Raw genomic sequence first — 25,804 nt, 5'->3', positions numbered from 1 at the left:
TTTAAGGTCCCGTTTGATTTGTCTCCTGGTGTCAGGTGGCGGGACGCCTCCACGTGGAGGTGGTGAGAGTGGCAGGAGGCTTCGATGACGGAATGGCTGGAGGAGAGGACGACAATAGCCCAGACGGAGAAATGCAGGATCGCAAATTGGTCTGCATGGTAGGAGAGATACACACATACTGTACACACACAAACCAAAAGCACCGTTCTTCACTGCGTACTTTCAACAATATTTATTTATTTATATGTTGATTCGTAGTCCCTGTGCATAAAACAAGCAACAATACAAAAACACACCTGTGTGAACCAAGTGGTGCAATTCCCCCCCCTCTCTCTCTCTCTCTCTCTCTCTCTCTCTATCTCTCTCTCTGCTCCGTTAGATTAGCTTTATTATGGACGCGCTGCCGTCCACCTCCCATTATACAGGCAGACTAAAAGCTGAATAAGTCCTAATCTACGGAGCTCTCTGTGGTTTGGTCAATTAGCGCAATTTTCGGAGGTCTTTGCTGATAATCCGGTGGTCTAGATGGAAATATTGGTGCTTTCTAGAGCAAGGATGGCTGTATTTTAGCCTCACACCAGTGGTGCACGCGCACATGCATGGCACTACACACACGGGTGCGGGTGTGCACGCGCACGCATGCGCACACCACTCATGCTCATTGTACGTACGTACGTACGTACGTACGTACGTACGTACGTACGTACGTACGTACGTACCACGGTACACGGAGCTGTAAGCTGGATGTTGAAGTGGTTTGCACCACTTAAAAAGAGCACATACAGTATGAACATTACTATAAGGGTACAGACAGACAGCTTCTTCACTGTGTCTCCTGTCCAGATTAAGATCCTCCAGGCCACAGGTCTCCCCCAGTACCTGTTCTTCTGTTGGTTGAGTTGTGTTCTTCACTGTGTCTCCTGTCCAGATTAAGATCCTCCAGGCCACAGGTCTCCCCCAGTACCTGTCCAACTTCGTCTTCTGTCAGTACTCGTTCTGGGACCAGCCGGAGCCCATCATAGTGGCCCCCGAGGTGGACCCCTCCGCCTCCTCCCCCAGCAGCAAAGACCCCCACTGTATGGTGGTGTTTGACAGCTGTAAGGTGAGAGCTGCCATGGGATCATTATGCGGATCGTGGACGAATTTTTAGGGGTTGTGAGTAAATATTAGGGGTGGAAAATGAAAATTGATTCATAGATTAATCGCGATGCGGACATGGACGATTATGAATCGATTCACAAATGTGTGAAGTGAGTGTCGCTCTTAACATCATACTATGACGATATGATACATCATGTCATTCTGGCCAATCACAATTTGCGTCCCCTACTTTTCTGTCTTCATTTTTCTGCCCTCACTTTTTCAGCCAATCAAATCATCGCTATGGGGTGATCAGCCAATCACGGGTCAATGTTTGTGTTTAAACATACCCGGAAAGCTGGGCATAGGAGGGGCTAGCGCCCCTCAAAAACTATATTTATAATTTTGCACGTTGTGCAATTTTTGAGGGGCGCTAGCCCCTCCTATGCCCAACTTTTCCGGGTTTGTGTAAACACAAACATTGAAGATAAAAGTGAGTACAGAAAAGTGAAGACGCCAAAAGTGATTGGCCGGAATGACATTTGTGATGATTTTATTGGTTGAGCACGGAATGTGACGTATGATGATAAGAGTGCCCCTCACTTCACACAGGTGTGATTTTTGTTTTGTAGTGCAATGAAAGATAATGGAAGTAAATGTATCATTAGAAAGCACTTTGTATTGGAAGCGACATGCATCGTGATGCATCGATAAAGGATTTATAATCGAATCGTAGCCTTCTAGATTTCCACCTAGTAAAAATCCCTTATTTTGGTTTCCTATATACTTTAAAGTTTATTGTTTATTTGGATCCCCATTAGCTACTACCTTAGTAGCAGCTACTCTTCCTGGGGTCCACACATAAAAATACATTACATAATATGAAAACATTTTACAAGACAGTATAAGGAAAAACTGTAAAAAAACTTAAAATACAACTAAATATAAAACAATTATTTTTAATTATTTCAGAAGATTCAACGGAACCAATAGGATTCACCTGTTTTTGCCATCAAATTAGAATCCGCCCCTCTAGACCAGAAACCACACTGACTGGGGCAGATTAGGGAACCACAGATTACGGAACACAATTAGCGTATATATACCACAATGTCGTAGAAATATGGCAACATATCTAACGTTGTAGAATGTGTGTCTGGTTCTGATAGGAGCTGGCGGTGACGGTGACAGAGGAGCTGATAGAGTACCTGACGGAGGGAGCAGTGGCCATTGAGGTGTATGGTCACCGGCAGGCTGACCCTGGCAGGAACCCTGCTCTATGGGACCTGAGCATCATCCAGGCCAAGACGCGCACACTGAGGGACAGGTACGCACGCGCACACACACACACACGTATGCGTGCGTGTACTGTAAACTGTTAATATTTATTACTTGCGCAAGCAGAGCGCGCAAGTAATCGTTTCGCTTGGTCTCTTCGAAGTGAAGCCAAGTTTTCTTCAACGGTGAATCTGTGCCTGGTTTGCTGGGACTAGTTACAACATTACGTCATCCTTGAGAGAGTACATGGTGTGTATATGACGTAATGTTACAAGTTACAAGTTACAAGTTACAACATTACGTCATATACACACCATGTACTCTCTCAAGGATGACGTAATGTTGTAACTAGTCCCAGCAAACCAGGCACAGATTTACCGTTGAAGAAAACTTGTCTTCACTTTTTGGAACCAAGTAACCACAGTATACTGCTAATCAAATTACAACTACATACTCTGTATGTAGTTGTAACTAGAACAACTACATACAGTCTGTGACTGGTTTGCTGGGACTAGTTACAAGTTACAAGTTACAACATTACGTCATATACACACCATGTATTCTCTCAAGGATGACGTAATGTTGTAACTAGTCCCAGCAAACCAGGCACAGATTTACCGTTGAAGAAAACTTGTCTTCACTTTTTGGAACCAAGTAACCACAGTATACTGCTAATCAAATTACAACTACACAGATGACCATATCTCTTACCATATCTCTTACGTCATCACTGAGAGCTAGTCATACATATACACACCGTGTACTCTGGTCCCAGCTCTCAACGATGACGTAATGTGGTATCTGGTGGGACCAGATTACACAGATGACCATTTCTCTTACGTCATCACTGAGATACAAATCCAACTACAGATTTCGGAAGTATTTTAGATCATGTATATTTCAACAAATTTGAAAGTATTATTACAGAAATTGAAGTTAGAGACACATATTACTCTGATCATGATTTAGTATTAATATCACTATAGTACTAAAGTAATAAAATAATTATACTGTATAATATATTTTAATTCAGTTTATATACCTTTTTTTTCATCACATATCAATGATAAATTTTTCTGTAAAAAAGTAGTTAGGTAGCAAATAGTTACACGTAATGATTATACATTTCAAACGTTCCTTCACAGAGATACTGAGATGTGATAGTTTCCAGCGGTCGAAAGTACTTGCGCGCTCTGCTTGCGCACTAGTAGGCCATTTATGGCCTACTAGTGTGCAACAAGCAAGTATGCACTCGGCAGAGTGCAGTTCTAGTTATTGCTGTGTTCGGGCAAGCCTGAGAATCTGGATAGAATCTTGTGTGTGATGCCCTAACAGTACGCTTTAACAGCGGGCGACAGCCAGACGAATTTCCCGGAAGTGCATTATTTGTCAATGGGACCCGGCAACTACTGGCGATGGAGGCGATAGCAGGCGAACAGGCGTAACGTCGGCCGAAAAGATAAAAATAATTCATCTTTTGGGCGACGTCGCTCGGCGATAGTGGCCGATTGGGCGATAGCCAATGAAATTCAAGCGACACTCGCTGTTGGTCTCCCGCTGTTAAAACGTACTGTAAGATTATCTGCTAAGATTATCTTGTAAAATGATCCTGTAGTGTGTGATGGTACCAGATTTCAAATTAGTTTACGATCGTTAAAAATCTTGTAGTGTAAGGCCACCTCATACAGTTCATAATTCAGATTATTGTATTTACCCTCCGTGAATTTGGGGTGTTGCCAAACCAAGTTCGAGAACAAGAGTCACAAGACAAATCTAAAATATGTCGCATGAGTTAAACAGTATCCCTAAAAATAATTAGTAAGAATGAAAGAAATAAGATGACGTGACTTTAGTAAAAGTTACAAACGGTACATTAGGTGGAAAGTAGAAGAGGTACCATACAGTATGTCTTGGTTTAATTTGATAAATATTCTAGTATGAATTTATTTATATGCTACACTGCATTGCTTTGTTTTGAGCATTACACATGGTTAAAATGTACGTGTCATTGAAGCATACAAGTTAAAAATTCTGTCAAGCTCAAACACCCTTGCTCTAATACACAAATGTTACATGACAGTAGATTTAGATTAGTTTATATTTTGATAAGAGGAAGGCTATAAACCAATTTATTGATAATAAAGAACACTTGCTATGCATCCCATGTTTATAACACATTATGAACACACTTATAAGATCTTATCTTCTCATAAACATGTATAATTATATTTTATTTTAAGCGCTCATAGATAATCATAATACTTTATAACCTTATAAACTTTATTATAATGACTAATACTATTTAATAATTATACTACTTATAATACTTCATAACTTGCTATGTATTCCATGTTTATAACTCATTGTAAAAAAGGACAATATCAATTTCTGATAAACATTTATAATAATATATAGTAAATAATCACAACCTTTATCATGACGCATTATAAAGCTTATTTGGGATGCATAGCAAGTATTAGACACTCATGCTTTCTAAGGTGTGATTTGGGGCCTTTAAGGTGAATACAAATGTAATATCAACATACTGTCCAATAATTAGATAGGGAAATTATGACAGGCAGTTGCTGCTCTCAAAATATGACTCCCCAGTCAAAAAACACTTTGTTTGAAATGGACACTCGTGCTTTCTAAGGTGTGATTTGGGGCCCTACAGATTAATGGAGAAATGTAAAAGAGAATTGACTGAAACGTCAGTCTGACATTGTCTCCCCCTGCAGGTGGAGCGAGGTAACGCGGCGCCTCGAGATGTGGGTTCAAATCCTGGAGATCAATGAGAACGGAGACTTTGTCCCTGTGGAGGTCGTACCTGCTAGAGACATCCGCACTGGAGGCATTTTTCAATTACGGCAGGTGTGTGTGTGTGTATGTACGCTTGCGTGTGCGTGTTTATACTTTATAGTTACTTAATTAGCCACAAACCACATTTGGTTACAGAGCAGCGCTACTACGTGTGAATGAATTATATGAACGTTACAATTTAGACATTTAACAGACACGCTTAATCCAGAGCGATTTAGAGTAAGCAAGGACAACACAAGGCAATACATCAAATGCATAGAAATAGTCATCTACAGTAGGTCTAGGATCATAGTTAAACCAATCATCAGTCTAACAATAGAACATCCAAAGAATATCAATAATAATGAAACATTGAAACACACATAGAAATTGGGAGTGAGTCTACAGTTCTAATTTCAATAGGGAGTTAATTCCATAGTTTGGGAGCCAGAAGAAAGATTTGCACAAAATGTGTGCAAATCTTGAATATATATATATATATTTTTTTCAAATCAACCATTTTTAACTAAAATCTTTGCTTCTGGGGGGTCCCTGGAACTAAATATTTTTAGATGGCTGCCAAATCAGGAAAGGATGACCAAATTGATGGTAAAGGCATGTCTTCCTCTCTCTCCAAACCATGCAGGGTCAGTCCCGTCGCATCCAGGTGGAGGTGCTTTCGGTGCAGGACTCTGGGACCATGCCGCTCATAGCGGAGGTGCTGCTGGCCGTGTCTGTGGGCTGTGTGGAGATCAGACAGTCCAGGCTCAACCAGAGCAGAGCCACAGAGCCTGCAGGGCCACAGGAAGCAGACGACATGGACAGCTACCAGGTCAGAGGGATGCTCGCCATGTGCATGCATGTGTCTTCCTTCCAGAGTGAAATTAGTCCTCTGCCTGTCTATCGGTACTTTACTGTGTGTGTGTGTGTGTGTGTGTGTGTGTGTGTGGTAGGAGCATGATTTGGAGCGGTTGAGACGTCAGTGGCTGGAGGCTCTCACCAAGAGACAAGAATACCTAGACCAACATTTGCAGACCCTGGTCTGCAAGACAGGTAACACACACACACACCATAGAACAGTGTTTCCGAAACATTGGGTCGCAGACCTGTTTTCATGTTGTTTTTGAGTGGTGCAACCACTCCTACAACCAGCAAAGTCCGTGACGTTCACCTATGTATGTATGAGCACCAGTAGTGCCATGCAGAAACAGAGAGAGAGAGACAGTGCTGACAGACTGTTGCCTGCTAATGAGAGAGAGAGAGAAAGGGGGGGGGGGGGGAGTTGCACTACTCTGTTCACACGGGTGTGATTTTTCGTAACGATACTAATAATGAACATGCTCATGATTTAATTGTACAGTATAACCAGTCGGATAGAAAAAGATGGTTTCACCCCTTCGGCACGGCGACTCTCTCACTTAGCACGCCAGGCGGTGTCTCAGTGTTGGTGTGTATTAGGAGCACATGATGTAACAGCACTTGTCTGGTTCCATTGTGTTGGATGCTAACCTGTCTGGTTCCATTGTGTTGGATGCTAACCTGTCTGGTTCCATTGTGTTGGATGCTGCACAGAGAAGACAGAGGACGATGTGGAGAGAGAAGCTCAGTTATTGGAGTGGCGTCTGACGCTGACAGAGGAGAGAAACTCTGTCATGGTTCCTTCTGCAGGCAGTGGGATCCCTGGAGCTCCTGCTGAGTGGTAAGTGTCTGTCTGTCTGTCTCTGTCTCTAACTGTGTATCTGATCTGTATGTTTTCAGCAGAATCCACAGTGCTAGTTTGACCCATTAAGGTGGCTACTGTATATTCTAATAACCCAGTTTGCATAGTTAGTCTACCAGTAAGACGCCTGAGGGTGAGAAGGGCGAGGTCACGTGCACGCATCTGCCTGAGTGACATCAGACTGCTGGGCGAGAGCTGTCGCTTTGGTATAGGGGGTCAGATCAACATGTGGAATGAATTCTCTACTGGCCATATATGGAGTGTATCTTAAGTATACAGGGTTTGATGAGGTCAGATCAACATATGGAATGTCAGAGCAGGTCAGCTCCATATATGGATAAATAAGGGTAGGGCCTGTTGAGAACGAATTTTCGCCGGCTGCTGGGCGCGGCTGCACTAATAAATATGGACGGGTATCAGTCAATATGGAGACATCAAAGAGGATCTACATATGGAATGTCAGAACAGGTCAGCTCCATATATAGAGATCTCAGATGTAGAGTTGAGTTGCTGGCCAATATTGATGACATCAGGGATCTCCATATATGGGCTTAATATTGATGACATCATGTGATCTCCATCCCTGATGATGTCACATGATGTCACGTGATGTCACGAGGCATGACCATTATGGTCATGACTCATGCCTAGTGGTGACTAACTGACTGACTGACTGACTGGAAATGTACATTTTCATAGTAAATGTGACATGCAGACACAATTAGTAATGTAATTTCTGTAGCTTTGGTCTTACTCAACAGTCATACTACAATGCATATAAATGGAAAGACTGAGCGTGTGTGTGTGTGTGTGTGCGCAGGGTTCCTCTCCCCGGGATGGAGATCCACACCCCTGTTCTCTTCCTGGACCTCAGTGGTAGGCTTATTTGTTGTTTCCCTACTTTGTAAGATGTATGGTGTTGCACATGCTCAGATGCCCTATAGGCTGCACACAGAAGCCTGTGAACATAGACATTCCGTGCATAGATGTGCCACGCAATGGTAGGCCTGAGGCCTGGTATGGTAGGCCTCAGGTCTAGCATTCTTAAATTGAATTGAATACTATTTGGACAGCTGACAGTAGGCTCTCTTTACTCAGCAGTCAGCAGTCCAAATATTATTAAATTCAATTTCAGAATGCTAGACCTGAGGCCTACCATACCAGGCCTCAGGCCTGAGGCCTACCATTGCGTGGCACATCTATGCACGGAATGTCTATGTTCACAGGCTTCTGTGTGCAGCCTAGAGGGCATCTGAGCTCCTTTGGGAAACCGGGCCAATACCAATAATGATGTCCTTCCTCTCCTAGCTGATGACCTGGGCTCTCAGGATCAGTTTGAGGTGCCTGAGGCAGGGGGTTGGGATGCCACTCTGAGCGGAGAGGATGAGGATGACTACTTTGACCTGCAGATAGTCAAACACTATGATGGAGAGGTAAGGAAGGCTATGTGTGTGTGAGTTACGGTACTGAGGGCCAAGAATTTGAGAAATTCACATTGTGAGCAGAAACATTGTTGTTTTATGGTTCAAACTGATTCTATTAGAAAAGATCCTTACACAACAGGAGTGTGTCAAATAAATTATCCACAAATCCACAAAAATACACTTTTGCTACTACAAAGATGTTTTTTATTACGTCTAAAATACACTGTATTTTAGACGTAATGTGGGGGGCTCTGAGTGTATCTTTACTACAGACGAGAGCTCAAAAGTAAGGAGAACTCCTAACGTTATGGATCAGAGATAACAAAGGTCTAAAGATTCTATTTACGACTCACTGCCACTTCCTCATCATCATCACCGCTCGCTCCCTCTCCAGGTGAAAGCGGAAGCGTCGTGGGATTCGACGGTCCACGAGTGTCCCCAGCTGAGCCGAGGCGGTGCGTGGCTGGAGCAGCGCGTCTACCTGACCGTGCGCGTGGTGGTGCAGCTCAGCCACCCTGCCGACATGCAGCTGGTGCTGCGCAAGCGCATCTGTGTCAACCTAAACCCGGGGCGGCCGGGCTTCGCCCAGAACTTCCTGAGGAGGATGTCCACCCGCAGCACCATCCCTGGCTGCGGGGTCACCTTCGAGGTGGTCTCCAACATCCCCGGGGTGAGCCTTTGAACCGTAAAGGATGCTCTGCAAGTAGTCCTCTCTGTCACACGTGGCAATTGAGCACTGAAGTCTGACGGAGCTATTCCCCTCGTTCGTGGGGTGCGTGTGTGCACGCACGTGTAAGCCAACTTAGTATGTAACCGGCCTATACATCCGATAACCGGTAACCATGACGAGAGAGTGGAAAAACTGTCTTCCTCGCGGTCTGCATGTGCTAAAGGTCAATGTCCGTGTGCAAGTTGAGATTATTGCTCAACCCACTGAGGAGAACCATGCGGAACAGATTGACTGACTGAGGTTTCCTTATGTAGGATGCTGATTACTAGAAACAAACGTGATGTCACTGATGTTCAACCATGTGTATTCTATTCATTTTCACTTTTCAAATCTCTACAGCTCTTGACATCGCTGTGTACTGTCCAAGTGTTGTGCAGCAGTGTGTTCATATTAATGAGATGTGCTGGTTCCGTTTTGTTTATTTTTGCCTGGCAGGACGCCCAGTGTTCAGAGGACAGGGAGATGCTGGCTAGGCAGGCTGCCAGCGCAGAGAACCCCAAGTCAGCCGACAGCCAGGTGGCCATCGAGAAATACCTCCGCAGCGTTCTGGCTGTGGAGAATATACTGACACTGGACCGACTGCGACAGGTCAGAAGTTCAGAACACACACACACACACGCATGCATCGCACACACAGACACACACACACACACACACACACACACACACAAACACACACACACACAACACAATCAGGTTGACAGAGATATAGTTAGACACAAGACATAAAGATGTACTGACAGACAAAAAGACACTGTCCTGCCCATAGAGGGTATAGTGTACTCACACTGTGTGTGTGTGTGTGTGTGTGTGTGTGTGTGTGTGTGTGTGTGTGTGTGTGTTTCAGGAAGTGGCTGTAAAGGAGCATCTGGCTGGCAGAGGGAAAGGAAACAGACGCAGTCTGAGCTCGCCCAGCGTCCACAGGGTAAATTCACTCGGTTACTGAAGCTGCTGTAAGACTGCAATATACACACAGTATACAGTATATATACCAGTAAGACGCCCTGAGGTCGCGTTCACGCATCTTATCTACCTGGGTGACAGCAGACTGCTGTGCGGGCGCTGGCGCTTTGGCATGGGGGGTCAGATCAACATATGGAATGAATTCTGTACTGGCCACATATGGAGCGTGTCTTGAGTGTACAGGGTTTGATGAGGTCAGATCAACATAAGGAATGTCAGAACAGATCAGCTCCATATATGGATATGGATCTAAGGGTGGCAGCGGGAGCGGTGTCTTGAGTGTACAGGGTTTGATGAGGGTAGGGCCGGGCCATAAGTTTCGGGCCTGTTGAGAAATCTAGTTTTTGCCAGCTACCCGGCACTGCTGCACTAATAACTTTGGGGCGGACCCGTCTAGAGTTTGAATGGACAGGTATCAGTCAAAAGGGAGACATCAAAGAGGAAGGACGGGTGGGAAAGGATCCACATATGGAATGTCAGAACAGGTCAGCTCCATATATGGAGATGGAGGGGTGATGTCACGAGGCGTAACCATATATGGAGGTGTGAAGTGACACGGAGGTGCAGTTTTTCATAGTAAACAATAAATGTTTTATATGGTATATTTAAAATAACAATAAAGTCCTGCTGAGAATGCTGCTCCCCTCGTGTGGTATTTACAGTATGTTTCGAGTCAGGAGGCTCTTTTTGTGCGACAGACGTGAAATGCCTCTGGATGTATACCCTCAACAGGTAATTCCAATTTGGCAATGATTAGATAACATGTTCATTACTTTGTTTGTAAGAAATGAGCCCTGTGCACAATTTATTCATAGTTGTATCAAACCCCTGTCCGACGGTCATTGTCACATGGCTCACAAGACCATATCTACTCAAGGGACACCCTGTGGGGGTCCCCCGGACCCAACTTATATAATCAGTGTACTAGAAGAGGACTACAAATATCATTCACCGCCTGTTAAAAGACTACAGTTACCAGGTTCTAGCCTAGCCTCGACGACCTTACAGGCGTATGCAAAGGCTGAACTTATGTAGATTGTGATTTTATGTAGACATAGCACTCTATAGTATATGCATTGTTTCATTATATAGATATTCCACTGTTAGGTTGTTAACTTACGTATGATGACTATTTTTATGTATACAATGTTTTTGTTCTTGGTTAAGTCGCTCTGGATTGAGAGCATCTGCTAAATGCCTAAATTGTAAATTCTCATTATGACTGTGATTGGGCCTTCAAAAAACACTGGCAGTGGTGAAATAATTCATTAATGAATGAATAAATACGTGGCAGTCAATGGCTTAAAGCAACATGAAACATGAGTGGACAGCAGTGCTGTAAGACGATAGGCTGTTCTGCTGGTGTGACACATCTGACATTGTGTTTCCTGTCCTCAGCTGTCAGGAAGCAGACAGGACCTTGCCTCAAACTACATGCTGGACGATAACAAGGTAACTCTCACACACACACACACACACACATGCACGGTCGCACGCACCTGTGGTACATTTACTCAAGTACTGTACATAAGTACTATTTTGAGGTATTCTTTACTTTACTTTAGTGTTTTCAATTTTCAGTACTTTTACTTCCATTCCACTAGCCTACATCTCAGAGGGAATTATTATACTTTTACACTACAATTATTTGATAGGTTTTCTTGCTAGTTACTTTTTTGATTATTATTACAAAATGTATATTGACCACATTTGAAAACGTGCTTTTTTCTGCAAACTGTTAAATAAAATAATCAATCAATCTTGTCTTCTCTTAAGTTGAACTGAACTTTCTCTGTGTGTCTCTCCGTATGTCAGAGTCGTTGGGAGAGTCAGCAGGACATCTTCATGCCGTCTCAGTACTACCGCAGCCTGCCTCGTCCCTCTCCTTCCTCCTCGCCCACTCCCACTCCCAGTCCCACTCCACCACCCACCACCTCCACCTCCACCACCACCTCCCCTCAGGGCCAGGACCCCGAGCAAGGTATGCTGCATGCCGCACCACCACTCCTCTTTAACCCATCCAGCCATCCCTCCCTGGCTTCTCACATAGGCCCCTCTTCCAGAAAAAGAACTAGATCCTTGGAACCTTGGTGCTTTCACAGAACCGGCCGTGAGCCGGTTTGCGTTTCCACCAGTATAAAGCACCATTGTAATTAGGGGCAGGAGTCCCCAGTTGCCCCAGGTTCGATCCTAGGCCTGGCCCACAATGTGTTGAATATGACCGGCCGAAGTGTCCATTTAAGGGGGAAATTAAATTGTCAATGGCAGTTACAGTTTCACCCTTTTTTTTTATCATGATTTTTCACTTTCTTTTGACATTGTTTATATCACATATGCATTTCTAACCTGTAGAATAGTGACACACCCACTTTGGTTTCCAGTTCAGGGCAAGAAAAAACGGTTCAGTTCCGAACCAACTTCTTTTCACTAGTCACTCACATTTTTTCAAAACAATTAAGTGATCCAGACCACAACCCTGCATTATTTCACTCTCTTACCTCTTTTCCCCCCTCTTTTTCTTTTTTGAGAAATGCCACACCTCATACCAACCTTTTCCGTCCTAATTTTTCCAATTGAAAACAGCCTCTCTCCCTCATCCCAGCATCTTTGTCTCCTGTCCCTCACCATTTCCACTGAGTTTCTCTGCTCTGACCTTTGACCTCAGCCTTGCAGCCTAACTCAGAACCAAAGAGATTCTATATAGCAAGAGACGACACTCCCTTAAGTCCCATTTGCCATTTTGATGACTTCCGCTTGCTTTTAAAAAGTCATATCATATATTTAATGTTTCTACTAGTACTTTCTACAGAACTGTTAAACTGTGTTTAACAGCGAAAACGTATTATGCATACATACTACTATAATTTATTTGCTATTTTATTTATAATATTTATGAATGGATCAATTTCAGGATTCATATGTGAGCATGCATGTATGCACTGCACATGCACCCGTGCGACTGCATGTTTATGTGCATGTTTGAGGTTAATGTTATTTTAGTCTCTGAAATAATGAGTTTCGTCTCTTTTTATAGAATCTTGTTGCTCTGACCATTCATCCTCGTTCCTTCTCCACTTCCTGCTTACAGGATGTACTTCCTTGTTTATCCATGGCCTCCTTTCTACAGCTGGTATTAAAGTGCATCCTGGATGAATGGATCAAGATCATGTAGTAATGAATGAAATCCAGTTGTTAGTGTATAAATGTCAGCACATCTCTCACCGTTAGTTTCAAGGAATGTACATTCCACACAGAACACTGATATGGATTTAAGATGGCTATTCGGAAATATATTTGACTTTTGACTCTGCTGATGTTGTTTTGTCACATCAAAACAACATCACATCAATAGTCCAGAATTCAACATAGGCCTCAAAACGTGTTGTCAGCACGGACACGATCATTAAATGATAATACTGTATCACAAAACAAGTCAAATGTTTGTCTTCCTTGTACCACTTAAGCCCTCTATACTGAGTTCTACAAGCTAGCAACGTGAGCTTGTATGATTGGCTATTGCTGGGTTGTTGCCCCCACAAGAGCGGGTACTAGGAGGTAGTTAAAGGATGTAAATATTAGGACGTGCAGTACTGTCTGTCTGATTGAAACTGAAAGATCTGATTTCAAACAAGATGCATATTGATACAAAGTTTAAATTATATCTGGACACAGTCTGGATATAAGTTATTGATATTGATGTCAGGGGAAAACAGAGCCCATGATGTCCACCTTAAATCTTGTGTAGATCACTCGTGTGTTTAGTCAGAACAATGTGTTTGAACTGCTATTGTCTTTTCAATGTTATTCTTATCTGTTCACCATGCACATTTTCCCTCTTTAATCTGTTGCCTCATATAGTGATGAAATGTCTGTGTGCTTCACAATTCAATTCAGTGTGGCATCTGGGAAATATTCTGCTTGTCTCTCATTTATCAGGAATTAATCATTGCTGTGATTAATTTGTAATCTTGTAATCCATTGAATATAAATGTTTACGTTCTGTGTTTTTCATTTAACTGTTGGCAAGGCCAGCTTCTATCTTGATTCCTCTTAGTCTAGTGGGTGGCTGCATCTGTTTAGTTTGTTGGGCATTTCCTGGGCTTGCTTTCAATTTCCTGTCTTAATCTTTTCACACTTGCTCTATTTTCCACACCTCCTCCTCCTCCTGACTCTTCTTTCTGTCCATCCTGCTGTTCCTTCCTTCCCACACTCTTCTCTTCGTCCTCTGCTTGTCCTCTGTCCCTCGTCCCTTCCGCTCCGTCCCATCCCGTCCCTCTCTCAGGTCGTTCAGCGTTAGCTGCTTCTTATCTTTCAGTCAAAGCGCTGGTACCCCAGATGCCCAAGCTCCTCAAGTCTCTGTTTCCGGCTCGCGACGACAAGAAGGACCTGAGGCCTTCGCCCCACGCTCAGCAGGTGAGCTTTGTTATCTTCACACACAATGTACGTTTGAAAACATGGGCTTTGAACCCCAGGCCGCTCCTACCACTCACGCTCTGCAGGCCACTGTGCACGGTACGATCCTTGCAGTATTAATTGATCCATTTGTTACTCACAGAGGGCCAAATTCATTAAAAAGAAATACGCCACCGTTACACTGTGGCGGAAACAGACATCGTATTTATCCGTCCGATCAAGCTACGTTGAGATGACGTGTTATTCAGAGAGTGGTGTGTACCACAGGTGCACAGGCGTATCGCAGGTGTATGTCATACTGAATGCAGCGGGTGCAAAGTGATCGGAAAAGCACCCGACAACCTCATCTGCATTGATCCACGCCTTAGAGCAGGGGTAACCAACCAGGGGTTCGCGAGCTACCAGTAGCTCGCGGGAACCTTTCAAGTCGATCGCGAAGTGTCAGACCCATTGGAATGCAAATGCTTGCCTTTCAGGCTGCCTTTATATCCTACTCGTCTCTTTGAAAACGCTTCTGATTGTGATTGTGGACGGACGGATGACGGGGACCAAACGGCGGTGAAAAGTTTGACTTCACTGACTGATTTATAAACGGCTTCGAGTCAGTGTTACTTCCATGTTGCGTAGCACTGTCCAATCTTTGGTATCTTTGGCAGCAGCAGCTGTAGGCTATTTTGTCACGATCGCGTTAATGAAACCAAACGCTACACACGGTGCAGGATTATTATTTCATGTGAATCGTGTCAAAATGAAAAGATGATGATGTGGTTGGCACACAGCGCAGCACAGCGGCCCGAGAACACAATAAGAAATATAACATTATTATTCTCCTCCTCCTCCTCCAACAACTCGATAACGTTCTCATTTTAGTTTGTTACTCATTTTCTGAGCCATGCAAATAAACAACAACCAGCACTGACTGGAGACGGAGAGGTTCATGTGCCCTGCGCGTAAAGCTTAGCCAGAAACAGGACAGTCATTGCGTCAGCATGGATGTAGCCTCGGAAACCCAGACGTTATATTTCCAGCACAGAGGTGATCATTTGGGGGTAACGTTTGCGGCTTCTATCTGTTACTTCTCTGACACAGCGCAGTTCAAACAGACTTCAGCCAGTCAATAGTGGGACACCGCACGCTGAGAGCCAAATACACAGCTGCATTTGGTTTTTAATTAAGGGCAAGTAGAAAGCTGTCAAGTGAGAAGCGCAATCGCGCATGCTATAGTAATATCCTAATAAATAAATAAAAAGGTGTTGGGCTTGCAGGGGCAGTTTCTGTATAGGCTAACTTGCCTAGAATGCATGCATTTAGGCATACAAGTGCACTCAGCTTTTATTATATAGGCTATCATTTCTTCATGTGCTGATCGACCAATATGTTGGGGACACATGCCTACATATTTTATCTGAGATTTGGGAACAATTTATTGATTCAGCATGAAGACTAAAGCCTTCTGAATAAATCTATACGCAAGTGTATGCTTCCGCAAATTTCTCCGCCACCTAAAGACGTCCCGTAGGATTTGACGGAGTTTCCAACCAACCTACGTGAGCGTCAAGTTCACGGCCATTTCCATAAATTCCAAATTAATGTGGGAAATCCACGTAAATGCCTTTCCGCTAGCGTCACGTCATTATATCAGCGTAAACGCGTTGAAGAATCGGGACCAGAGAGTGTACACATGATTAACACTGATGAGTTTACTGTGTATTTATTTTAAAAGTTACTGACACAGCAGACAGCAAGCATCTCCTCATTGTTTCGGAACACTGGGTTGTTGATCAAAGTAGTGCAAAGACATGAACTTGTTACTTGTGACCCATGTAGCACATGCCTCGAATCATGACATCATCTGGAGGGGACGACATCAGAGGCAGAGCGGAGCCGGTAAGACAACATCCTCACACTGCTTACAGCAAACATTAAAAGTCCATAGACTTGGCTGTCACATCATGGCATGTCATGTCTGAAATACTTTGGAGGCGCTAGCGCCCCTCAAAACAGCCTGTATTGTTCTGCATGCATGTCCCTGTCCTGAACGTGTGTCTCTCCCTCTGTGTCTGTGTGACGGCCGTGCCCATATAGGTCCCCATGCTGGGGCGGAGTCTGGTCGCAGCCCCGCCCGCCAAAGACAGGTGGGCTGAGTCTCCCGAAGCCCCTCCTCCTTCTCCTCTCCCTGTGCATGACCCGCATGACGCCACGTCCCTCAGCCCCCTCAGCCAATCGTCCAGCGGCTACTTCTCCACGAGCGTTTCCACGGCCACCCTCTGCGACAGCGTAGTCGAGCCCGCCTCCTCCTTCCACCCTTCCTCCTCCTGCTCCTCTCTCCTCCTCTCCTCCCCGCTCGACACCGCTGGGGGGTCGAAGGCCGCAGAGACAACGTTACCCACAATCCCCCAGCAGCAGCCCCAGACACGGCAGCAGCAGGGTGCTGACAGGAACGGTGTTGTTGCCTCTCCTCAGTGCAACAGTGCAAAAACGGCAGCCAATCACAACAACGCCTCTGTGGCCGCCGTGGGGAAGTCCACGTCTGAACCGAGGCTGGTGAGCTCTGGACGAGGAGGAGAGAGCTTGGAGAGGCTGGAGATCCTAGACGACGACGAGCGCTGCCGCCATTACGCGCTGCCGGATTGGCTGGCTGAAGGGGCCTCCGTCACCGTGGGAAGCAACAAGGCGGGGACGGTGCGCTACGTGGGCGCCACGGAGTTCGCTGAGGGGACGTGGGTTGGAGTGGAGCTGGACACGCCTGCAGGTCTGTAAGGTTTAATGCTACGTTCACACACCTCTTCAGTACCAAATTAAAACTAATGTGCACAGCCTGGAACATGCTTGAGGTAGGAAGTTTAACACACTAAATATCATTGTGCATTTTAAAGCACAGCCTTATTTAAAAGGTCTATTTGAAAATAGTCCCCAGAGAAAAACATGTTGCTTATGAACTGCACATTTATATTTATCGACATTTACTCAGTTATTCAGGTAAAAACAAAGTAATCACTTTCATGTCCTGCCCAGGATGTAGTATTGATTTTGACAGCAAATTTCTACCCCATCCATCCACCCTCCCTCACTCCATCCATCCATCCACCCTGACACTCTCCCTCCCTCGCTCCATCCATCCATCCACCCTGACACTCTCCCTCCCTCGCTCCATCCATCCATCCACCCCGACACTCTCCCTCCCTCGCTCCCTCCCTCCATCCATCCACCCTGACACTCTCCCTCCCTCGCTCCATCCATCCATCCACCCTGACACTCTCCCTCCCTCCACCCTGACTCTCTCCCTCCCTCCACCCTGACTCCCTCCCTCCACCCTGACTCTCTCCCTCCCTCCACCCTGACGCTCTCCCTCCCCCCACCCTGACTCTCTCCCTCCCCCCACCCTGACTCTCTCCCTCCCTCCACCCTGACCCTCTCTCCCTCCAGGTAAGAACGATGGCTCGGTAGGGGGTCATCAGTACTTCCGCTGTAACCCGGGCTACGGCGTGTTGGTGCGTCCCGACCGGCTGTCCCGCCGCGACCGCACCCGATGGAACGGAGAGAACCGACGCAGTGGCGACTTCTGTCCGCCCGTCCCTGTCCTGAGGGGAGGGGGAGGAGGGGACGGCATCGGGGCGACGCGCCGCGGAGAGAACCGCAAGTCCTGGAACAGCTGAGAGAGACCGGGGACGTCCCAGCACACACCTCGTCTGTCCCCATGTCTCTCGTGGACCACAAAGGGCTGGATGGGGACGTGTTGACTCGATAGAACCCTGACTGACTCCTCCCCAATCCCCTATCTATGCAACAGGCTCACTGATTTCGGAATACTGCCCGCCTGGGGCACGTGCCCCCCCCCACCCCCATCCACTGGTGGGACAAAGTGTTACATCCAGTGCATCCGTTCACAGTGAATGGAAGTTAGTGGAACGACTATCCGGTCTTTTATTATTTTTTAAAGTGGGAGAGACTTGTACACAGTGAACGGAAATCAGTGGTTTGTGCTGAGCAAAATGCTTCAACTAGAAGCCTATTTATCGTAAAAGGGGATGTGTTATTGCGCGCGATGTATGGCGTGGAAGTGAGTGGAAGGAATATATTTATAATAAGTGCAACCCAAGGGAGAGAAGTCCCCGTGGGAAAAGGACTGCTCAGAGTGGATGCAAAGAGTTAACGGGAAGTCTGCGTGCGTCGTTATTTCTCTGGGGTTTCATTGGTCGTGGATTGGACAAGCCCCCCCTTGCCAGTGTAGCAACCAGACTTAAATACCCCGCCCCGCCCCCGCCTCCACTACTACTGCGCTGCTGTCTGGATGACGCGACTCGGTTACTTCCTCAACTAACACGCCATCGCTTCCTGTTGGTTTTATTATCTTATTATTATAAGAGGGGACACAAGCCTATATGGGTGAAGCTCCTCCTCCTCTTAATGAACTATTATCGACCCCCTCCCCCACCCCAGTATTCTGAACCCGGTCCATTTTCCGGACTGATATCAGACTAGTTTTGTGCGAGTCATCCCTCCTAGCTCCTACCCGCCCGCCCTTTATTTTTTTTCATTTGAAATGATCACAATTCTTCCAGAATGTGCCTTCATCAGCAATTAATTCGTTTTTAGGTTTTTTTTTTAGTTTTCTTCTGTATATTTTTATTTCTCCTTTTAAGTTTTATTTTTGAATGAGCGGCCCTGTCTGTAGTAGGGGGTCTACTCTGGTCATGAGAATGCCTTGTGGAAAGTGTGAGGTGATCTCAGGAACTGCTTCGGGGAGGGGGGGGGGGCATATATTGGTGGGTTGTGTGTGTGTGTGTGTGTGTGTGTGTATGGTCGTGCATGTTTACGTATGTATATTCCGTACGCCTCAGTATGAGTACGTGTTGGAACCGTGCAATCATTCTTTACGCGTTGAATATTTGGACAGGAGTTACAGATGTGTGGACTTGGTGTAATGATGAGAGGGAGGTGTCTTCATTGGACAAAGCCATTCTGGGAGACAGATAGATGTTTATAATGAGAGTATAGTTTGTACAGAACATATTGCACTGGAGAAGAGCGTACTGCTCCCATAGTGGCATGGTGAAACCCATCCTCTGTGGTTGACGGAGCAGACATGGGAAGAAGGTGACAATGGTTCCATCGTTATCCATTAAGGTCGTTATCCATGCACACGGTAAAATACTGTTTTAATTTAACTCTAGCTTTAGGTAATTTAATTAACCCTCACAGGGTCATTTTTATACTCGGAGTTAAATTAACACTCTGGATTTTACTGTGAAGTAATGGAATTTGTGCCGAAGCCTTACAAAATATATATTTTAACCACAGCAGTCTAGTTTAAAAAATTAAACGGTCAGAGAGAAAAGTTTGCATACAGTATTTGGACTTGCGATCACAGTGGTGAAGGAATTCATATTTTATGTTATAGTATAATTGAAAAAGAAAACACCAGACATTGTGTGGAGAGAATGCACAGCACAGCAACTAGACAAAACCTTTATTCTAGTATCATTTGAACCATTTAAGTGCACCATCTCTCTAAGTGTTGAGAGATTAACTGAAACTTTTAAAGAAACATTTGAACGACAAAACAGGTTTTTAACCAATCCAAGTACAAACTACTGCCAATAATGTGTGACATTTATCCACAACTCTTAAAGTATTTGTCATGGTCAGTGGCTATACTGTACAATAGCCTACATACTGTCTTGGCTCAAAAGAAATACAATTGCACATCCACTATAAAGGAATACAAATACATATAATGTACAAATGGCAAGGTTGTACACTCCACCAGTTGCTTTGTCAGGTAGCCAAACATGGTCTCGACATATGTTTTTATTGTATAAAAGTAAACCTTCTGGTCAAACATTGAAAATGAAAGGTGAAATTAGTAGACCCATGGACTGAAAAGTGTGTCCCCCTGCTTCAATGGGATGTTGTGTTGGATCTGTGGTACTGATGTACTGTATGTGTAACTGGTGAAGTAAGGACAGTGAGAGTAATGTTAAGTGCTTTTGTTGGAGTATTTTTATACGAAAGTGTAGAACAAAAATGTTTTCTATGCATTTTAGCCAAGGTTTTTTATGTTTTGGCTTTATCATAGGTTGTATGATGATTAATGAAGTTGTCTCACCAAGTGAGCAAAACGCATGTGCTATGTGAAGAGGAAGATTGGGGATTTTACATACAGTATATACCGCTTGAGTGCATGTAAAAAATGATATCACATTCACAGTAGCTAGGATAAGCTGATATTAGTTTGGATAACAAAGGATTTAAATGCTGTATCCAATCCTGTCTATCCCAGGTGATACTCAAAGTTATACTAAAGCTACATTTCCATGGCAAAGTTGAGGTATGAAAATGAATGACCCAAGTGTGCTCATAATGAGGATCTGTAACTATACCCCGAACATGTACATCAGTGGCTTTCAACCCATTTAATATCTCGGCCCGTTTTTTATTCTGCATTTGAGCAACAGACCACCATTTAATGAGATTTATTCTCTCAGACTTAACATTTTGAATATTTTGTTGTTGGCCAAGATTTTGTCCACAATTCCATGCTGTATTGATGTTGGTACCGTAGGAGAGACACCAGGCAAACTTTGATCAAAATAACAAATTATTCTACATTCTCTAATTGTGTAGACTTCTTGTAAATTAAGTAATGCAGATGTTTAACAATATAACTCTTGAGAGTGTAAAATGCATTAAAGAAATCCATCCAAATTGGCATTTGGGTGCATGTAACAAATGGACCCTTACGTGCTCATTTGGTTTCATTTTTACGCTCTCAAGAGTTTAAGATCTAATAAGGGTTAATTTGATTACCAACTCTCCATAATTTAGCTGGGGACCACCTGGAACCTCCTCAAGGACCACTGATGGTCCCCGGACCACTGGTTGAAAACCACTGATGTACATCATTCATTAAATATAAACGCCGGTGCAGAATCACCTGCATATAACTGTTTTTGCTATTCCTTTTATCTTTCTTCACATTCAGAGGCATACATTTGCTATTTATAATGCCTTTTATCCTGTGATAATCGATGAAGCATTCTTTTTAAGCAATTCAAGAAATGTTGCACAAATGATTTAATGGAAATTGTTGCTGCTATGAGTTTTGTTGTATTTGTACCTTTTGGAAGATTGAAGCATTTACAGTATTTAACTGTTGTGACCATCTCAGATTAATTTGAAGTCAGCAGGACTTGTTTATATAAAAAATATACTTTGGGAAATTGTAATAATTTAAGACAACTTATAGTGAAAATGGCAGACTTTACATAATAGGAATTAGGCCTAGTTAAAATCTATGATAATGTCACCAAACGACTGGTGGAAAAAATTATGTAATTTAAAAATGTTTGACATCTAATAGTAATCTTGTATTGTAAATTTGTATCAAAGTTGTAAAAGTAATTGTATTGCTTTATTCCATAAGTTTCCCTAATGGTGCATATTAGATTTTTTTAGTTCGAAGGCCAATATCGTTGATGTGAAGAAAATGCATTGCTAATGAGGCACTTCGTGGTTTGAGAGGTGGTAAAGCATGTTTTGGAGTTTACCGACAGACAGATGCTGGGTATGGGAAAACAAGTTAGCAGTACCACTTACTTTTGGTACTGTCTGTAAATACATTTGAAATGAGGAAAACCAAAAGATATTGGTCTCACAATGGGTTGTCAGGTTAGGAAAATCAATTCATGAATGCAAGGGGACCGGGTGTGAGGAATTATCATTAAGGCTGAACAATGGTTGCAAAACCCAGTACGGCTGTTGGCCCCTCACCCTCTTGGAGTCCGGAAGAGTTATCAAAAACAGTTTAGTGTCTTGTTGTTATCGTGGCCTTAATGCCCAGGAGCTGTCTGGTTTATAGGTTGAGAAATGGGTGGTTGGCTAAGTTGATTAGGAATCGGGGTGATTGCTCCATGCGCTCCTTGATTGGAAGTATCTGTTGTTGGTTGTTGGGTTGGATGGAAGTTGGCTTGGACTTTGTGAGGTTTTGAAGATGACTGCGTTGATTGCTGGCAGTTCTATTGGTTATTTTTTTATGTGGTAATTGAAGGAGGGGGACTATGCGTGCGTGTGTGTGTGTGTGCTCTGGATTTACTTCTCGTCTCCTGATGATTTTGCCAGGGTAGGAAAATACCACCGGTCTGTCAAATGCTGGTAAATGTGCATAATCTTTCAGTTTCTGCTCTATACTATAAATGTAGTCATCTATAAACATTATTTACCAGCCATTTTGGTTTCCTATACTCTTTCTCGTGAAAAGATCAAATGGAATCAGTCAGAACGAGGTTCTTTGTGGACTATATAACAAGTTCAACCAAACGGACTAAACGGCTGAGTTTCCTCCCCTGGTGTGTTGTCATGGAGACCTTTTTGAGTGTTGAGATCACTTCAGGCTTTTAAATCTTTCTTTTATGTTGTGCCTCAAAAGCAGTTTGTGTTTATTATTCATCGTTCACATGCTGTCCCATATCCATGTGTTCAGTGGTGGAAGTACACCGATTTCTTTTACTTAAGCAAAAGTAGCAATACCACTCAGAAGTACTCTGTTACAACTAAAAGTCCTGTACTCTAAACTGTACAAAAGTATTTGCAAAATGTGCAGTACAGTACCAAAGTAAAAACAGAATTTGTAGATTTTTTTGGAAAATAGGCTATTAAATTCTTATTTTAAATATATGTATATAACCTAAATCTGCAATTAACCGAAGCTGTCAAATAATTGTAATGGAGTGTAAAGTACAAACTTTGCCTCTGAGATGTATAGTGGAGTATACCCCCCGAGGCGACGCACGGGCCGCGGGGAGAACCGTAGCGGAACCGGCTCTGCGCCAGGCGCCCACCGCGGCGGCGGCTGCCTGTGGACTGAAATATGGAAAGTACCTCAAAATTGTACTTGAGTACAGTACTTGTACATGTACTTAGTTACTTTCCACCACTGTCCACGTGTCAATTAATACGCACATGAGAGCTGATGAAGAGAAGAACATTCCCAAAACTATTTATAATATGTCCATTTTGGGGGGAAAACATTATATACGGTATCTACTATTCCATATATAGGATCATGTCTGTAAAGGTGTTCAACCCAGGAATTTATTTTTATTTTGTAACACTAAGTGTTTTAATATTATGGCGGAAAATGGAGATCTCTTTTTTTGTGTGTGTGTGTGGGGGGGGGGGGGGGGTGGCAGTGCTCTCTCAAAATGTTACCACATTTCATTTCTTCTTTTTTTTCATCTCGCTCACACAACTATCCATTGACGGTGTGCATGCAGGTGTGACAGTCAAAGAACGTCTCCAAATATATGTTTAGATCAATTCTGCGGCACCCTGGACTTGGGTCACGACTCACGGCACACTTTGAGAACCACTGGTTTAGGGTGTACCAGCCATGACGGCTTAGCCTGGCATGGCCAGACTATAATATCACTGAGTAAATAGTAGTCTGGAATCTGTGTGGAATTTCCCCCCCAAAAAATGCCTTTGGTGATAAACCCGAACCATATTGGTATAGTGGCCCTGATTGGTGCCCCACAACTTCGGGGCCAGTGAACTCCAATTACAACCGAGCAGGGTCTTTTTGTTTTTGCACTGCTACTGGTGGCTGGGACGACAAGACATTGATTTAGATTCCAACCTTATTGAGCAGCACCTGCACAAATGGAGCCATCCATTGACTGATTGCTTTGAAATGGTCCCCAACAAGACCATCATAATGGTCTTAGATTTCAGCTCATAACCTGATAGTGTTGTCCATATTTATAACTGTCAGCTGTTTTCAGTGCTTTTTCAATGTGGATTATGTTCAAACATACTATATGCGTATACGTATGATTGATTTTTACGGCTGTGCTGTCCGTACACATTTTCTGTCCCATCGCACTTCATTATTTTATGGTGCTTTGCGTTTTGGTTGCAAGTTCTTGTTATGCTCATGCGTTATACCTTTTTTGCGCCTTTTTGGTTTGCACTGCTGGTCTTAATGCATTTCCTGCTAATTGTGGGGCATCCCTGGTCCAGAGCAATATACCTCCTGCCTTAACATTGACCCAGAGACTGGGCTTGAGACAATAATTACACTTCCTCTATATTAGCTGTCTAATCCAAGTTATCCAACACACCTATGCTGTATTCCTACCTAAAACAAGCAGCATAGAGTTGTGTCATTGTGAGTGAAGCACATGTGTACACTGTTTTCTGTTACCACTGTGTGGGACTAATGGAGGGGAAAAGGTTGTCACATCGCCCCCTAGTGGCTGTGTTCAAAGCTTAGTGATACAGTTCCATTCCAGCAAGAGAGCTGTCCTTTGCTGCATGTCAATCCTCCTCTACACTGGCGTGTAAATAAGGAAAAGATGCTCAGTGTGAACAAAAGACTTGATTTTGTAGATACATTGAATATTTGTTGTTCTTTGCATTTAATTCAATATGAATATGATTCCATTCTACAAAAAAAAAAAAAGTTTGGAATTGCTTGCGCACTGGTAAAGATGAGAGCTTGCTTTGACTGTGGACGGGACAGCAGTCAATCGCAGAGAACATAATGGACCTCATTGAAAAATAGCCATTCCTTCACAGGAGTTTATACCGATGACAGAATCAAAGGCTCCAAGGCCAACATGCACAATAGCGGCACCCTGACTGTTTGACCTGACCTGATGCAACCTTAATGTAGTATCTGTGAAGGAAATATACATTACACTACTTATGGCTGCCATGAGAAAGGTATATATTGCAAGGTTGTAGTCTTTGTCTTTTCAAAATTACTCTACTGTTAAGTTTATGCAGTTAAGCTTCCACAATGAAACGCTTGGCAGCAGTCCATGTGGATTTTCTCAGGAATGAACACAGCCAGCAGGGGGTGCTAGTTGTCACTTAACCTTGCCTTGTGCTTTGGAAGGACTTGCTACACAGCAGCATGGTGCTTCTGTACAGACGGAGCCCCCTACTTGCGTAGAGGCTCAGCATTTCTTCTCAGTAGCCCAGATATAACACTGCCCTGCCTGGCTTCAACACTGCCCAACAGGAACCCCTGCTGTTTAAATGCCACAATGACCAGCTAGCAGTCAAACGCAGGTCATGTCCACTGCAAACAATGTGCCAGCCACTTAAGGAGGGAAACCCAACCATCATTTCAACACCCCATTTGTAGGAAAGCTTTGGGGCCATTTGGGGACTTGCCCAGCAAATGTTCTTTCTGAGGGTCAAGTGGTCACCGTGTTCTGTGTTAACTACTGGTTCTCGTGTTGAGGTCCATCTTTCGTTGACATTTCCTCAAGCCTTTTTGTCTGAGATGGGGATAGTGTCCTGTACTAAACGGAGCTGTGTTGAGGCAGGGCTGGACAGCTAAGGGGAGTTGGAAATCACTTTATTAACCACCAAGGCCACAAGGATCTG

General features: G+C 43.9%; 1 protein-coding gene across 2 annotated transcripts in view; it reads left to right on the top strand.

Moving 5' to 3' along the window:
- kif13ba (kinesin family member 13Ba) overlaps positions 1–25,108 on the top strand; it is an 80,683-nt gene extending 55,575 nt beyond the window's left edge. The window contains exons 22-39 of one of the 2 annotated variants that reach the window (XM_080766332.1): positions 36–158; positions 929–1,102; positions 2,250–2,407; positions 5,097–5,229; positions 5,804–5,989; positions 6,111–6,210; positions 6,730–6,856; positions 7,698–7,753; positions 8,186–8,310; positions 8,696–8,971; positions 9,467–9,619; positions 9,879–9,956; positions 11,393–11,446; positions 11,810–11,975; positions 14,310–14,407; positions 16,235–16,294; positions 16,493–17,159; positions 17,834–25,108. In XM_080766332.1, the coding sequence (XP_080622458.1) occupies positions 36–158; positions 929–1,102; positions 2,250–2,407; positions 5,097–5,229; positions 5,804–5,989; positions 6,111–6,210; positions 6,730–6,856; positions 7,698–7,753; positions 8,186–8,310; positions 8,696–8,971; positions 9,467–9,619; positions 9,879–9,956; positions 11,393–11,446; positions 11,810–11,975; positions 14,310–14,407; positions 16,235–16,294; positions 16,493–17,159; positions 17,834–18,063 (2,964 nt within the window). In that variant the 3' untranslated portion in view covers positions 18,064–25,108. Of the gene's footprint in view, positions 1–35; positions 159–928; positions 1,103–2,249; positions 2,408–5,096; positions 5,230–5,803; positions 5,990–6,110; positions 6,211–6,729; positions 6,857–7,697; positions 7,754–8,185; positions 8,311–8,695; positions 8,972–9,466; positions 9,620–9,878; positions 9,957–11,392; positions 11,447–11,809; positions 11,976–14,276; positions 14,408–16,234; positions 16,295–16,492; positions 17,160–17,833 lie in introns of both variants that reach the window. The other variant, XM_080766331.1, reaches the window with a different exon arrangement.
- Positions 25,109–25,804: the final 696 nt, after the last annotated feature.

The sequence above is a fragment of the Protomyctophum bolini genome (assembly GCF_963924005.1).
Source record: "Protomyctophum bolini genome assembly, chromosome: 1".
In the NCBI taxonomy this organism is placed as follows: domain Eukaryota; kingdom Metazoa; phylum Chordata; class Actinopteri; order Myctophiformes; family Myctophidae; genus Protomyctophum; species Protomyctophum bolini.
Note: the sequence above shows the minus strand (reverse complement) of the source record. Positions and strands in the feature narration are given on the sequence as shown.